Genomic DNA, 16325 nt, shown 5'->3' on the forward strand with positions numbered 1-16325 from the left:
CTTTTGTTCTTCTTACAATGCAAATCTATTGTATTAGGTGCAGATCGGTTAACTGCGAACTAAAGGTAGTTTCATTATTAACGACATATTCAAATTTATTTTCTCAAGAAAATGGCAACAAAAGCACGCGTTAAAAAGGTTTCAGTATAAAGTGAAAAATACGTGCATTTAGTTTAAAGTTGCTCGTGAAAAACAGAAAAATATTGCTGTTGCTATACAAGAACTTAATCCAATAAAAAGAACAAAATAATTTAAAGTTCATACTCGATTTTAGCAAGCACCACGTCTTCCCATAGCGGAAGTTTTTCATTATCTTTCGTAACTTCGAAAAATACATCGCGTTTAAGCTCGGGTGAAAAATGCTTGAAGAAAAATTTCTGATTGTTTCGTTTTGTGAGATACGACTTGAATTGACCAAGTGTAAGAGGGCAGTGCGGTATATGAATTTTGTACGCAAGAGGTTCATGAGGGAGGTAGTAGACAACTGTTGTATTGTTTGCTTCATTACTTGTATCCACCTTCCCAGATATTGTGTTGGCCGATGTTGCTGTTTCGGTGGAAGAGTCTGTATCAGAAACTGATTCATGGGCGACCGCTTTGCTTTGGGCGACCGCTTTGCTTTCGTGAGTTTCAACTGAGTGGCTGGGGGAGAATTCTTTGCGGTCAGTTTCCTCAATTAATCGTCGCTTTACTTCTTCTATTGTTGTGTTAACATCTGGTTGTTCCATTGGCGGCATCATGTCCTGGGCTAATACTAAAGGTGTTCTGTGTGGTCGAGTTGAACTAAGTGTAGAAGTGAGACCTGTGGGGAGAGAAAGGATTTTAAAATTTAAGCAAAAACAATAGAACATAATACGGGAGAGATTCTGTTTCTCTAAATACACAAACTAAAAGTTTTCATTTGTGATCAATTGTAATAACATATATAAGAGAAGTGGTTTGAATGCGTTTGGCTTACACGGTAATAGATTAATGCTGCTGCATTAATCGTATTGTGAATTCATTATTTCACGCTTCTTAATTTCACAAACAATACATAACTGTTGTTTGGATGCTTCATAGGATTGATATTGGTAGTATATCGATTCGCTTCTCTTAAAGTAAGTGTAATAGTCCTGGTTCACACCCTCCGAGTGGTGCTTATATTTTGTGTTTATTGGGCAAGTAGTTGTCCATAAATAAATTTTAACAGGTGTTCTTGTTATTTTCTAGTCATTTTTACCTAACTAGATTCTTAGATTCCATGTTTTGTAACTCTTGACTAAAATCATATTATAATTGAGCGCGTTAGTGGTCATATAGACCTTTTTTTTCGTTCTTAACAATTGTTCTTATTGTGTTTTTCGGCGACTTTTATCTGCATTTATCTCAGTTCTCAATCCCATATTTCTGGATTAAAATCCAGTGATAAATTACATTTATTAATTTTAAGGTCTTGCTTTGAATTAAAACCGCGTATAATTAACGATCTATTAGTCTTTTTGGTGGTGGATTCTTAAAAAAAATTTCCTCTACCTTAAATTCCAAACCCTTCAGTTTTGGGAACAAGTATTGCACTGATTTGGTTTTTGTTTGATTTGGTAAGGCTACTTTACATTATAGTCTGGACATTACATTGCCAAGGTCAGTTAGTACTCGTTAATTAGACACTTTTATACACAAAAATGAATTTGCATTACCTGTGCGATCCTCTGGTAGAATGGGCATTCCTCCGGGTATTATTTCATTGTCCGTTGCAACGGATCTTCTCATTTTTTGATGCTTTTTTCGAGACCTGATTTTAGTAACACATTTTTTTGAAATACAAATACCCTGCTGGACATGCACATATACTTGTGTAAAGAAATTCAGATATTTTAAGTTAATTAATTTAAATTAAATAGTACTGGTACAAAATTGTTGTCATTTCTTACTGGTTGGATGATGGAGCTTGTTGAATCCATGCACAGATCATCTGGTTCTTGTCAACTGGATTCACCTTGGAATAAAATTTATTTTTATTAAATTTGATGAAAACAACCAATACTGTTTTTATCGGATACTAGTAGAATGATGCTCCTTTAACGACAAACAATTACAGAGATCTATATAACCGATATAACTTAATAATCAAATATGAAAACAATCTAAACCCAAACCTATGCTAATTAATTAATACTTGAGTGACTGAGTGTCATTTTAAATATTCCTCCATGCATAAAATGTTACTTCTAGACATTAAATAAATCTAAAATAGATCTTATTTGTATTTTAGATTTTGCTAAAAAGATGTTTTAAAAAACTTCCTGATTAAGGTGACCTTAATAAATTGTTGAAATATCATTACAAAGAATAAAATTGACCAATAAATTAACTTACAGGAGTAGGAATATCGGGAACTTCATTTTGTGCCATGCCAGGAACTAAACCAACAGCAGGAACTTCAGGTTTTCTTCTCAACTGATCTTTTTTCATCACACCCGACATTCGCTGATTATCTGATATTGAAGATTCTGTTTTATGTTGAGGATAAGAGGTGGATGCTGAAATAGGAAGACGTGTGCTTGATAGAATAGGAGGTATGTTATGTTCCCCTGGACTATGGATGACCCGCGCAATATGTGATTCCATCATCTCATCAATATCTTCATCAAATACATTTGGTTCATTATTCCTCTGCATCATCGCACGTACTCGCTTCTGTTCTTCCAACACCTTCTCAAGTTTTATTCGTAATTGTTCAAAAAATGCAGCGGGGTTGTTCGTAGCAAGCGTTGGTATATCTTTGCATCTGAATATATTAAACCATCACCTCTAGTTCTGTTTTCATTTATACGGTTTTAAAAAAATAATGTACTGTCTATTACACCTATTTTAAACTACAAATAAAACATGTTCAATATATTTGGAAATGTTAAAGTGTTTCACCAACCATATATTGCTTACACAGCAACTTTTAAAATATATTTGGAATTTTTTTATACAAATATTTATATTTTTATACAAATTATATGTAATGCTGAACATTAAAATTATCTTTGAATTAAGGTGATGGATATAACATAGGTGTGTACTGTGTATCTATGATTGGTGTGATGCTATCGCATTTAGGCAGGAAGACAAATTTGTATAAAGCACGCATTAAAACTTATGTTAATAACAAAAATAAAAATTGGAACAAAGGCTTTTTAAACACTACAATAATAATCCATATTGTAAATAAAACTATCCTACCTTGTAGTTCTTGGTTGATGGCAACATTCTGGCAAAACATTTGCAGGATTCTTTTTCATTTGATTTCGAATATAACGTTTATGCCCTGAATAAAAATATGCAGAAATATAATTTTTTCTTTACTAAGATGTTCTATGTGTGTGTACTAATGTTGGCAAGATAGTCGTAGTTTCAAAAGATTTATATCTAGGGAACATAATAAGTAGAACTCATTCACACTTGCACTACCTTTTTTTCGGTTCTGATTACCTTTACAATAAAATTTTATCAAAGACTCAATAAAAGTCCAAGAACATACAAACACTTAACATAAATAATTTTTTCTTAGAAGTAATGGATAAGGAGTAAAAATATTTACACCAATCTTAGAACGAATGAAAAAAATACCTGTTCGTGAGGATGAATATGCAGTGGCACCATCAATACTGCTGTTGTCAGGACATGATAACGTGTCAGATGTTGCATCAGATGACTTTGATGCTTGGTCACTACCTATTGCGGAGGCTGGTGGAACCCAGTATGTGTTGGCAGTGTAGTATGGAGCTGCAGGTCGATTCTATGTATAATACATTGTATTAAATTACTTCTTAATTACCGATTTCAACAAAATGTTTTATCAAATAAATATTATAAATAAAGTAACTATAAATTTCAACAAACCAAATCTTGGCCATAACGTCTTTACTTTTGCCTTGCTTGCTAAACATGTTGTTAAAAGTTTTTTTATATATCACAAAATAATTTCTAATTTACATGATGTGCTTTTATATTGGAAGAAAATAGAGTAAACAAAATATGCCCAGGACTTAAACTAAAAAATGTTTTATTGGGTAAGCCGTAAGAGTACTAAGAAGTCCACACGTTTCTACAGAAAATCACACGTGTTATATTCAGATAAAGTTAAATTAAAACATAAAGAGAGAAGTTTTGATTGGCATACCATCGCACGTAATCAGTTGTGTCACAACACTGGATGGCGTAATAATTCGTGCCCAAAACCGTTGAGCGAATTACACGATACCAAGCAAAAGGTGTCAATTTTTGTTAAATTTTATATTGACAAATTACCCATCAGCTCCCAACATACATTAAGTTATACCATAAAGTGAAAACTCACAACATCTTGTCGATGCGATTCATCATGATCAACAGAAATATGATTTTCTCTCACAGAGCGAATTATTGCTGTTCGTTTTAAAGAATCAGATGGATGAGATCTAACATTTGTAGAAATGTTTCTTCGACTGTCAAGGAGATAAAAAATAATCAGTAAATAAGTGTGTGGGTAGTGGTGGATTTGGAGGGTGGTACTCCGTGTTAAAAGTTTGGAATTTTTGGATTTTAATTACAAAATCTGGTATTTTCACTGTTTTGTTTTTGAAACTTTGGCATTACCTTTATTAGATCACATTTGATTTTTCTTTGGTAGGCCCCTTTAAGTTAAATCATATTTACTTACGTTGGATTCCAAACCTGGTTTTCATCAAGCCGCGGCAAATAACCTGGTTGTGTTGAGATTTTTTGATCACTTGTTGCATCTACTATGTGTTGCACATTCTAAAGATTAATCATGTTACGAAGTAGTACTTAATAAAATAAATAAAACATAAATTGAACTAGCAATTTTAAACTTTTATTAACACATTTGTGTAAGAGAGGGGCAAATGGATCATAGTCTAAGCTAATGGATAGTTGATGATACCAGAGAATTTCACATTTAGAACTGGTTAAAGGAATGATTTCCAACTACAATACAATTTATGTGGGTACTATCAAACAATAAAAACTGAGAAAAAATGGAATTATAACATTATTAACAATAACATACAAGTTGATCTAACTTCATAAATCTTGTGATAAAAAGAACGCCGAGCTCGCATGGAATTGCTGTAATATTGCACACGAAACGAAATTTGATTTACCTTACTGATAATTAAAACACAGAATATTCTATGTGCATTGTGAAAAAACTCAAAGATCGACATATCACCATTAAATTAATCAAATGTTATGGTATAATTATTATCACAAAAGTGTTGTAATCTCACCGACTGAGACGAGATGGAAGTTTGAGTAGAATTAGGTTGAGGAGGTTGGCCATTCGAAGGTGATTTGTTAGTTGTATCGGATAATGAGATATATTTAAAGAAAATTTCACTTGTAAGAAAACTTTTATAAAAAGTTGATTCCACGTATAATTCTATTTGACTCTTTGCCTCATGAAAGATGTCCAATTCTACACAAGATTTTTTCTAAAAAAACAAAACAATTTTGGTAATTTTATTTACAATGCCTATGATTTATAAAGTATAGTTAAGCACATAACAAGCAGAACTGTTAAACTAAACCTCATGTAATGTTTGATTGATTTGTGCAACATATAAAATAAACTTCCTCACCCGAAAAGAATAGTTTAGTGTGATTTTAAAATACTAACATATACTGGTAGTTTTAACCACACAAGTTACAGAACGAAGTAAATTTTAGAATAAATTATTTTCTAGTGATTAACCACATCATAAGGCAGTAATGCAGAAACGCACTTTATCAGACCCATTGTGTACATAGCTAAGCAATGTAAAACTAACTAAGTTATAAACCTTTGCAGCGTTTTTAATACTTGTAACAATAGTCTGTTTGGTGTCTTGTTTGATTATATTTGATATAGATTTTGGTGCATCACTTCCTAGAAATTTGCGGTAGATTTGTTGTGCCAACTTCAATCTGAAATAAAAAAAAATCTGTAAGATTAAAAAAATTAAAATGTTTAACACTTATTTTTATATATTCTTGAAGAAGAAGCATTTGTTGTACATAATCAAAATAATTTTCTCTTTTAAAATATTAAAGAGTTTTCTTTAATATTTTAAAAACTAGAAACGATTAAATTTGAGTGAATTTTTTTCTTATGGTAAATCCCATGCATTTTTGAAACAGTCGAATTTTTTTTTACTCCAACTCTTTATTTTCTGCGATTTTTTTAGAAGCTTTCGGGAAACTTCGGTGATAGCATGCAATAAGGTGACAATCTGTGTATTTCAGACACTTTTGATAGAAACCAAAAGTTCGTGACTTTTTAGTGGAAAACAAAGCCATGGCTCTTGGTTTGCTGCTAAAGTATCTCATTTAGACATCTTATTTACTCTCTTGCAGTTTTATGAAAAGCTTTCTGTAGCCTAAATTTACTATCTCCCCAAAAATATGTCAGAAAAACCACACAGCACTATAGAAGGGAAACTTTGTTAGGGGCCGTAAAGTGAATAGGCCAAGGCAATTGATGTAATATTGTAGGCCAAGGCAATTGATGTAAAGACACTGAAATACCATACAAGACTTTTTGTTCAACATTCAAGAAGGCACAGCTGTTACCCTTGTGCCTTCTCGAAGAGGAGGGTTAATCTTAAACTCACACTTGTGGTAATTGCGTTAAAACATTAAAAGTAAATTTTCAAAACAGTCCTGTTTATTTTTAAAAACAAATTATACTTAATTCCCCCCCCCCTTCTAGTCAACAAAAGTTGAATGAATGAATGAATGAATGAATGAATGTAACTTACTTTATCCTCGCGTGGCCGGAAAATGACAGTCGTTATCACATGGGTTTAACACCTCGTGCCAGCTTACGAGTTACCAAGTATGTTACTTTGTGGGTGATTACTTCTTATGTGGATTTTTTTATTTTTTTTTATGTATGGCTGATAATTTGGACAACCCATTAGTGACCACTGGGTTGGAGCAATTGTCGTTAAGTGTCTTGCCCAAGGACACATACGCCCACAATGGTAGCAGCGAAAGGCCTTGAACCCATTACCTAATGATTACAGGCAGGCGCGCTAACCACTACGCCACTCGCCGGGAAGTTAACGTCATACCGGCCGACATGATACTTACTGAAGATAGTCGCAAAATTAAAAACGTCTAATTTCACCGTTATAATAAAACACAGCCTCAGTTTGAGTTTTTGTAGTAATTCTCCATGTACTCCAGAAAGGTTGAGCTATTTTAAAAATGAGAGATAATAAGGCACGCGATGCCATGGAGTACTCTCCCATCTGTTTCTTTTTACAAAACAAAAAATGATTTGCAAGCACGACCTGCACACGTTAGCAAAGAGTCTATGCTTCTAACCCTAAATAGATTACAAAAAAAGCTTGAAAAAGGTGCCATATTTCACTTTGGGGAAGCTTTAGCTTCGGACTGAATAAGGTAACAATCGGTGTATTTCAGACATTTTTAGTAAAAAATCCAGACCTCTTAAACAAAGCCATGGCTCTATGTTTGCTGCCTAAGTATCTTATTTAAAGAACTTCTTTACTTTTTTATAGTTTCAGTGGTGCTCCCAAGGGGGGATTAGGGGGACCAGTCTCCCCCTTTTTAACATCAATAACTGGTAACAATTTCCTTCAACAGTTACAGAAATACCTATTTCTGTTCACGTAGGGCAGCCATACGTAATGCGTTGATTGACAGTGCGTCTTTAGGTACTTTAACTTATTTTCCAGATAGTTAAAGATGCCGACGAATTGACATATTAATAAGTTTAGGCTTCACAAGCGTCGCAGTGTAAAGTTCAAGAATTGGTTAATGCAAACGCACCGACTCGTGCACTCGTCTGCCTGAGTGTATGTGCGAGTATGTGTGCATGTACAAGGTTACATGCGCTTTGGCAGGCATGGAATCAGTTGTCGATAATTAAGCCATAGCCTGTTTTTATTTGGAAACTTACTAAAACGTTTGGTGATTAACTAGTTTATAATATATATAAAGAGTAGGGTGGGGGAAGATGGGACACCTTTAATACATAATATCCAAATAGCCCGATCGTGTTTTAAACAATTAACAACGGTTTGTGGAAGTCGTGAGGATACGGTTTCATAATTCATTGAATGTTCTTTGTTTACTACCAAATGGAAAGAGAAAACTAAACAAAAAAGGTGTCCCATGCTCCCATCTTCCCCCACCCTACTATATATAAATATATATATATAATAAAAAAAATTGTATACTTTAACAAAATTTTTTAACAGGAAAAAAAACTAATGTAGGAACTCATCCTACATGGCAAGCAACAACGATAACTAACGAAAATTTACCCCTTAATTAGGGCTGTGGATTTTCCCAATTTTATTTGAAACCGTTAACTGACTAACCGATACAGGTGAGGCTGCTACAGGCCCTGTAATTCTTATTAACACGCTTGGTTTATTGAGTTATTATGTATGTTACTTTGTGGGTGATTATTTTTTTAAAGATTTTTTTATATATGGCTGATAATTAGTGACCACTGGGTTGAAGCAATTACTGTCAAGTGTCTTGTCTCTCAAGGACACCTACGCCCACAATGGTATCAGCGACGAGCCTTGAACCGATAACCTTTGGGTTACAGGCAGACGCGCTTACCACTTTGCCACGACGCCATAAATGAAATACCATACAAGATAATATTTTACCTGTTACGTTTTGTTTCTTCATCCATCAATGTCATACTTTTGTTTGTTATTGATCCAGTGGTTGATGATGCAGCTGATGAATTCCCACTGTTTGGAATATTTTCCTTCATTCCAAAATTTCGAAATCCTTTTAATGCCAACAAACATATAAGTGTAATTTCTTGATCACATTCTTGCAGATACGTTTGAAAAGCTTTTACACCTTCACAGTCATTTAGCAAACTACATAAAGATCTCTTCCATCTTTCTTGGGTCAAGGAAGGAGTTGCTGATATTCCGGATTTGCCGCTTAAACTGCTACGTGTTGACAACCGACTCTCACCGGCCACTTCGTCCAAATCTTCACCAAGCGAATTTTTTTCTGTATTTGTATGGCTCTTGGCAAAATTATGGTCTAGCATGAATGAGTGTACCATACTGATTGTGTCTTGTCCCTTAAAACCGCAGTGTACCCCATTCTGCATTCCTGCATCAATACAGTAATCCACAAAACACAGATCCAAGCTTCCGTCAGTACTAACTGTTTGCAATAAAAATGTGTTTTTGTATAGCTACATATTGGTATCTATAAAACATGGTTTACCAAAGTACATCTGGAAAAGATAGAACTTTTTTAAGTGTTGTTTGTTGGTTCGGTGGACTCTAGCTAGTCTATTTAAGAGAAAAAGAATGGCACTTATTTAAACTTACAATGGGGTAACTTCATTACTTATACCGTGGCGATACTAATGATGATCAATCCTATCACTACCCTAAGGAAAAACGAGAAACCAAAATAAAATAAAAAGAAAATCATCAGTGCGTAACACTAATTCCCCATAAAAATATTATACTATTACAGATTCCTATTTCTTATACCACTTCTTCTTAATTAAATCTCGAGTTTTCGTTTAACTACAAAAATAATCTTGCTGTTGCTTGGAAGAAAAGGCAACACCGCAATTACAAAAAATAATGAAAGGAAGTTTAGTTAGGTGGGCCTACAAAACTCTGCCAAACTTTGACACTAAATTAAACAAAAAAATGGGAAACAAAACGTAGATACTTATATACTACTATAGGTAGGCCTATGTTTAGATATGCATGAAAACTACTATATAAAGAGATTAAACCAATTTAATCTCTTTGATAGCTCCCTTACTATCTATAATACTACTGTAGCGGTCAAAGTTTGAAAGCGCGCGATTAAACTTTTTTCGGTAATCAAAATTTACTGAGGTCTTTAGATGGAATAAGGTTACATGCTTGTACAGTTATACTAGAGCGGTGTCAGGCCTTTAATTCGGAAACTGCCACATTTTCCTAATCGTTTCATTGTGTTTAGATTGGTCTTGATCTGTGTACTGGTTTACGCTTTCATACACCCAGACATTGCATTTGTTACTAATGTGTTCTTGTTAATGATATAAGTAGGGTGGGGAAAGATGGGACACTTTGTTAGACGATACTTGTTTTAATTTTCTTTTTACGGACCCCCATTTAATAATAATCAGGAAAATAAGATTACAGAATTATTCGACAGTATAATCACGACTTCATGAAACGCCTGTCAAAGCTGATTACTGTTTTTAAATATTAAAAAATATGTAAAATAGAAACAGTATAGGCTACTTTGAACAGGTAAAAAATGCGAAATAGTAAGGTGCTATTTTTTAATGCTCGCTAAATCATAGTATAGCCGATGGTTTTTTTTAGTTTGCGTGTGCGAACGATTAAACTAGTTTCATAGCTTCATAAAACAACCTTAGATATCTCGTACGATTTTGTCTCATAAAACTAGTTTTAGTTTTGTAAAAAAACACTGAGATATAAGCATGAAGAAAATAGGCAGGGGTCAATATGACTTTAATTTGAGATAAAAACAACAAAAAATATCGGTTTAACCGTATATATAAAGTTAACATGGCAAAGAAACTAGCACAGCCTGTTAAATTCGGTAGGTTAACTACAAGTTGCAGAATAATGCTAATGTAAATATATTTCAATTCAGAGTCCCATCTTCCCCCACATTGTAGTTTTGTATGTTTTCTTTGCCAAACTTTTGAAAGGTTTGCTTTTAATTTAGTAATTTATACCTCAGGGGTTATTCAATTATAAGATACTAATATAATAAAAAGATAACATTTTGAAAATAATAGAAATTTGGTCATTTGCACTTGGTGATAATTTACGAGAAGTGGCTTGTGCCGAAAACAGAGTAGTAATACCCAATTTGTAGCAAAATAGAAACTTTATCAATGTGTTTTATTATATTTTATTAAAGTGTTGTCAATTAATAAAGGAATGATACTAATTCGTGGTATTACCCTAAAACCGTCATCTATTTTGATTTTGAAATTATTTGGCAATATGTGCTTAAGTGTCCTATCTTCCACTATTGTACTATATAAAAATAGCTAAATCTAAAACTACGCATACAAATTGAATACAGAGCAACGCTGTATAGCGAAAACTAGAACGGGAATTGAATGCAGTTTGCTGCTTACGTAACATCTACTTTTCCGTCATTCTAATCGTGATAATAAAACGATTACCCAGTTGTGTGGTCCCCAGGTGGTACAACACTAAAAGGATGGATGGAGGGAAACTATAAGTACTAAAAGGAGGAGAGGGAGTGACGGAGGGAAGGAGGGAAGATAGCAAACTGGAAGGACAGTAGGGAAACTGATGGAGGGACAGAGGAAAACTATTTTTACCCAAAATAAGTGAAGGGAGGAGGGAAATAGGTGTAGGGACGGAGGAAAACTGCTTTTACCTCAAAAAGGTGGAGGGACGGTAGGGAAACGGTGGAGGGACGGAGGGAAACTATTTTTTACTCAAAATATGCGGAGGAACAGAGGGAAATTGGGAAGGGACGGAGGGAAACTGGTGAAGGGGCAGAGGGAAACTATTTTTCACCTAAAATAAGCGGAGAGACAGAGGGAAACTGGTGAAGGAACAGAGGGAAATGGTGGAAGGACGGAGAGAAACTATTTTTTACCCAAAATAAGCGAAGGGACAGAGGGAAACTGGTAAAGGGACAGACTATTTACCACTTTCCTTCCGTCCCTCCACCTATTTGAAATAAAAAATAGTTCCCTCCATTCCTCCACCAGTTTCCTTATATCATCTCTCCACTTATTTGAGGTAAAAAATAGTTTCCCTCTGTCCCTCCACCATTTGCCTCCGTTCCTCCACCATTTCCCTACCGTCACTTTACTAATTTTGGGTAAAAAATAGTTTCTATCCGCCCATAGGGTTGAAGCAAAGAAATTATTGTTTATCTTCCTCCCTCCATTTCGCTTCTTTCCCTCCTTTTAGTACCGGTATTTTCCCTCCTTCCCTCCTTTTAGTACCTAGTTTCCCTCTGACCCTCCGTTCCTCCATCCCTCCACTTAGTGTTGTCCTTAATTGCCACATGCCAATGACGCGTTTATTGTTTTGTGATACGTGTTTCTCGTTATATAAACCTTGCACTTTCCTGTGTTGTGAGGCAGTACGGGTCTTAGTAATACCCTGCTGTTCTCACTTTGTCTTGTAAGCACGATGCCGCACCTTCACTGTACAATAAACTGAGATGTGCCGTAAAATGTCATACATCTATGTGCAATCACGTTGTGCGTCGGATAGCGTGTGCGTCGGTTCAGAAACGACCTCTTGAGGTTGCGGAGTCGGATGGCGTGTGCGACGGGGCAGGATGGAACAGCGTCGTCGCGAGGCTGCGGGACGTGAACTCGCGAACTACAACCTCAACATTAGCCGCCCTCCACAGATGTCGTATTTCGTAGTGTGAAATTGTAAATGTTTCAATCCCACGTGGCTCGCAATCTGCAGCTTCTTACACATGTCCCGCTTGCTTTCCCAAAAAATAAGTAGTCGATGGAACCAGGTTTCCGGAAAACTAGACTCCCGTAACATCGGCCACGTAGGTGCTTACAACAAGAACAACGGTTCGCCAAAAACGAATCCATTTTATATGATCACTTACGACTTACATGCTTCATAGTCCATAACTCCATGGTGCCACAAACGCGTGCCACGCTTTTTGGTGTGTTGCTGAAGTACTTATGCAAACTTAGCGGGCGTGCAACAATTCGTGCTAAATTATGTTTTAAGTACATTCACAAAATATAATTTTGTTTTTTTAGTGATTAATCTTTCAATTTTAACTATAGCTATGCAGAAAAAATGGTGTCTATTGTATGCACAAGAGTCATGGAAGCAACGTAACTTTGCCATGCACAAAGTAAGTTTACTTGGCATTGATCTGTTACAACCTCGATTGAACATTCCAACGGCGCAGCAACAAAAAAAAAACAAAGTAGTATTTCGTCAGGATTGTTTTAGATTGAATAAGCTTTAGGGATTTTTTTATAAACTGACTGTAGAATTTTTACGTGTTGAGTTACATAATGATATTTGTATATTAGCTTGCTATAAGGTAACAGAAAACTGCTCTAACGAGCGGACAGTTACTTTCGTCGTAAATAAGTTGTAACAGCAATGAATCTGTTTTGAGTAATTCGTTTTAGCGTAACGAATAGTGTTAAGAAGAACTCCCAACCAAGTTGTATATTTAAAATGTATATATTTACCTTAAGTCTGATGTTAATAGGCAGATCTTGTGTAACTCTTGGCGATATTCCTGTTGCTGGTGGTGGTGGAGTGGTGGGTCTGGTGACCAGTGCGCCAGTCTGTTAATTAAAATATAATTTGAATAATTCAAAATATAATAAGAGCCTGACGATGTCATTTAGGCGAAATATATTCTTTTATAATACTTTGTGTTGGACTTTTATTAGCTTACGTCTTTAAAATAAGCGCGCGAACACATTTTACAAATCATATACGTTAAAAGTTAAATGAGCGGGAACAGCACGAGCTACCCTGAATACCTACTTTTGTGCTTTTAATGGTTGTTAGATAGGCTATATATTATACAGTAGGCTGGGAAAGATGGGACACCTTTAGCTCTATTTTCTTCTCTTGTTTCCTAGTAAATAAAGAACATTCAAAGAGTTATAAAACTATATTCTCACAACTCCCATGGACCGTTGTTAATTGTTTAAAACACATTCAGGATATTTGGATATTATGTGCTTAAGGTGGCCCATCTTCCCCCACCCTAATATATGAATGAATAAATGTAAGTTGCTGTATCCTTGTGTGGCCGAAAAACGTATAGTCCCATTGCATCGATTCACAATGAAGTGCAGCACTTATGGTTAACGTTAACAGTCGACGTTATTTTTAACGCTGCCATGGAATGCAGGATTGTAAAAATACCCCTTTTTCAGTGATAATGTCACCGTCCGGATCGTCGAAAAACGTCCGGATTTTTTTAGTAGAAATAAATCCTATTTATATTAAAATCAACTTTCTTACGTTCGGACGACAATATACTCTTTGGTTTCTTTGTTCCGTAATTATTGACGACATAAACGTGCGCTCTATTTTAACCGCATCGGTTACATTGCGAGAACACGGCGAATAGCTAAAATGACGAAACGGTTCGTGCAAACATTAAAAAAAATGCGTTTTCCTAACACCTACTATACTGATTTTGTCACAAATCATGTCACATGGAACCTTTATGTGGTGAATTTAAAATGATATTACATTTATTAAAACGACGTATCTAAATCGGTAGAAACAAATGAAAAGTTTTACGCAGGTTCATCGTGGATTAAAAATGTAACGATGATTACGTCATAATACCTTTGATAAACTATTATGCTTCTATATTTCATATAATTGTTTTATTCCCGATATAATTTTAAGCAAGCAACCAGGAATAGTTTAAACTTTAATAACTGCAGGTAAATTGGGTTTATGTGAATTATAATTGGTGCAAATATTAGAGCGAGGAGCGACGCTATCAGTAAATTGGAACCAACGCAAATTGTAATATGATATTACAAAGTAAAGTATCTTCCCGGCCGAGCTTGGACAGAAGCCAAAAAACATCGTTCGTTGGCACCGCACGAGAACCAGAGTTTCATTACGGCACTTTTCACGAGAATAAATTCACAACGATTTCTTCGTTTGTTAGGTGGTAGAATGTATGCTACCGCATGCGTCTTCTTTATTTCCTACGCCCGCGCAGAGCGTAAAAATGTGACGCTCATACACTAATTTTAAGCAAGCAACCAAGAATAGTTTAAACTTTAATAAATGCAGGTAAATTGGGTTTATGTGAATTTTAATTGGTGCAAATATTAGAGCGAGGAGCGACGCTATCGGTAAATTGGAACCAACGCAAATTGTAATATGATATTACAAAGTAAAGTATCTTCAGAAGCCAAAAAACATCGTTCGTTGGCACCGCACGAGAACCAGAGTTTCAGTACGGCACTTTTCACGAGAATAAATTCACAACGATTGCTTCGTTTGTTAGGTGTAGAATGTATGCTACCGCATGCGTCTTCCTTTATTTCCTACGCCCGCGCAGAGCGTAAAAATGTGACGCTCATACACGATGTTTCGATCTCGTGGTTCGTTGGGCAGTGGGCATTCCTCCCGATTGTTACGTAATGAAACGTCATAGTTAATAGTTATGTTGCAATAAGACATGTGACGTAACAATTAAGCGCAAAATGTCAAATTGCAGCACGGCAATGTTTGTTACTCGAGCGACTTCGTTAGCTGATTATTACGAACACGCGACGAACATAAAACATTAGATCGCAGCTTTAACAACGGTTTCTATCGCACAGGCGCCCGCACACTAGACTGTGGTGTCGTGGTGATAGTCAGTAATACGCTTTATAACAAGATTTGGTAGCTTGGGTGACAGACGCACGTAAAACATAATACGTCCGGATTTTCAATAAAATTAAACGATCACCGTCCGGATTTACAACTTTTACAATCCTGATGGAATGTAAAGCCTAATCATGTGTTATCGCAAGTGACGAAAACCTGTGTATACTGTATTTTACTAATATCTGTAAAACGAATGACGTCATAATAAACATGGCCTCTTAGGCAATTGAAAAAAATGGGCGCTTATGTACTACAACTAGATAGTGAGGAATAAAGTATTAGTGTAATTTTTTTTATGAAAGTAGAACTGTATAACTATTGTCTTCAGAGCACCAAGTTTTTATTGTAAGCAGAAATTCATTCTAAAACTCACTGTCACTTATGAAGTGATAGCAATTTACTCAATAATTATTTGAGTCATAATATCGATTGACACTTTGATTATTAAGCAAGTAAGGCCCTTAAAAAAGGTTTAAACGATTCCTTTTTCCTGTTTGCGATCAGGTATAAAGAAATGTCTCATCTATGATGAATGTCTTATAAGCACATAGATGCAACAAGCATGTGAATGAGATTCTTTTAGTTCTATTTAGAAAAAATAAGATGGCCGCTGTAATAGGGTTTTAATTTGTCATAATTAGTAATTAATCTTTCCTTGGAAACCTCGCATTCAATGACACACCAAATGTCCAAGATCACGAATTACCAGATTCCTTGGCTAAGCTTTTTTCAAGCAGTTATATTACGCAGCGGTGTAAAAAGTGCCTATTTTCGATGCCGCCGGCATCGGCCGGATTTTTTTAAAACTGCCGGCAAAAAAAAAACGGCCGGCGTGGGAATCCGGAATTTATTTACTTCGCCGGCTGCGTAACATTTTGTTTCGTGTTAACGTATGCGTAAGTTACCTATTCGTGCAGT

At 35.2% G+C, this 16325-nt stretch overlaps 1 protein-coding gene across 1 annotated transcript; it reads right to left on the reverse strand.

Annotated features, from left to right (window-relative positions):
- Window positions 1-69: 69 nt before the first annotated feature.
- Window positions 70-9288, reverse strand: LOC149741773 (axin-1-like). The gene is made up of 11 exons (XM_089893970.1): window positions 8664-9288; window positions 5814-5937; window positions 5262-5465; window positions 4673-4770; window positions 4331-4457; window positions 3601-3769; window positions 3214-3298; window positions 2359-2770; window positions 1914-1978; window positions 1680-1774; window positions 70-802 (listed from the first exon to the last, which is right to left on the reverse strand). The coding sequence occupies exons 1-11, from the start codon at window positions 9125-9127 to the stop codon at window positions 252-254; spliced, it is 2394 nt and encodes a 797-aa protein (XP_089750096.1). The 5' UTR covers window positions 9128-9288; the 3' UTR covers window positions 70-251.
- Between the last annotated feature and the right edge of the window lie 7037 nt (window positions 9289-16325).

The sequence above is a fragment of the Ciona robusta genome, chromosome 1, assembly GCF_009617815.1.
Source record: "Ciona robusta chromosome 1, ASM961781v2".
NCBI lineage: Eukaryota > Metazoa > Chordata > Ascidiacea > Phlebobranchia > Cionidae > Ciona > Ciona robusta.

Bases quoted from the DNA above. Each gene is read 5' to 3' on its own strand.
- LOC149741773 (XM_089893970.1), bottom strand. From the start codon at position 9,127: ATGCAGAATGGGGTACACTGCGGTTTTAAGGGACAAGACACAATCAGT. The intron at 2,771-3,213 runs GTAGGATAGTTT...TAATATATTCAG, and splicing joins CATCAACCAAGAACTACAAG to ATGCAAAGATATACCAACGC. The intron at 1,979-2,358 runs GTAAGTTAATTT...TTTTATTCCAAG, and splicing joins TTCCCGATATTCCTACTCCT to GTGAATCCAGTTGACAAGAA.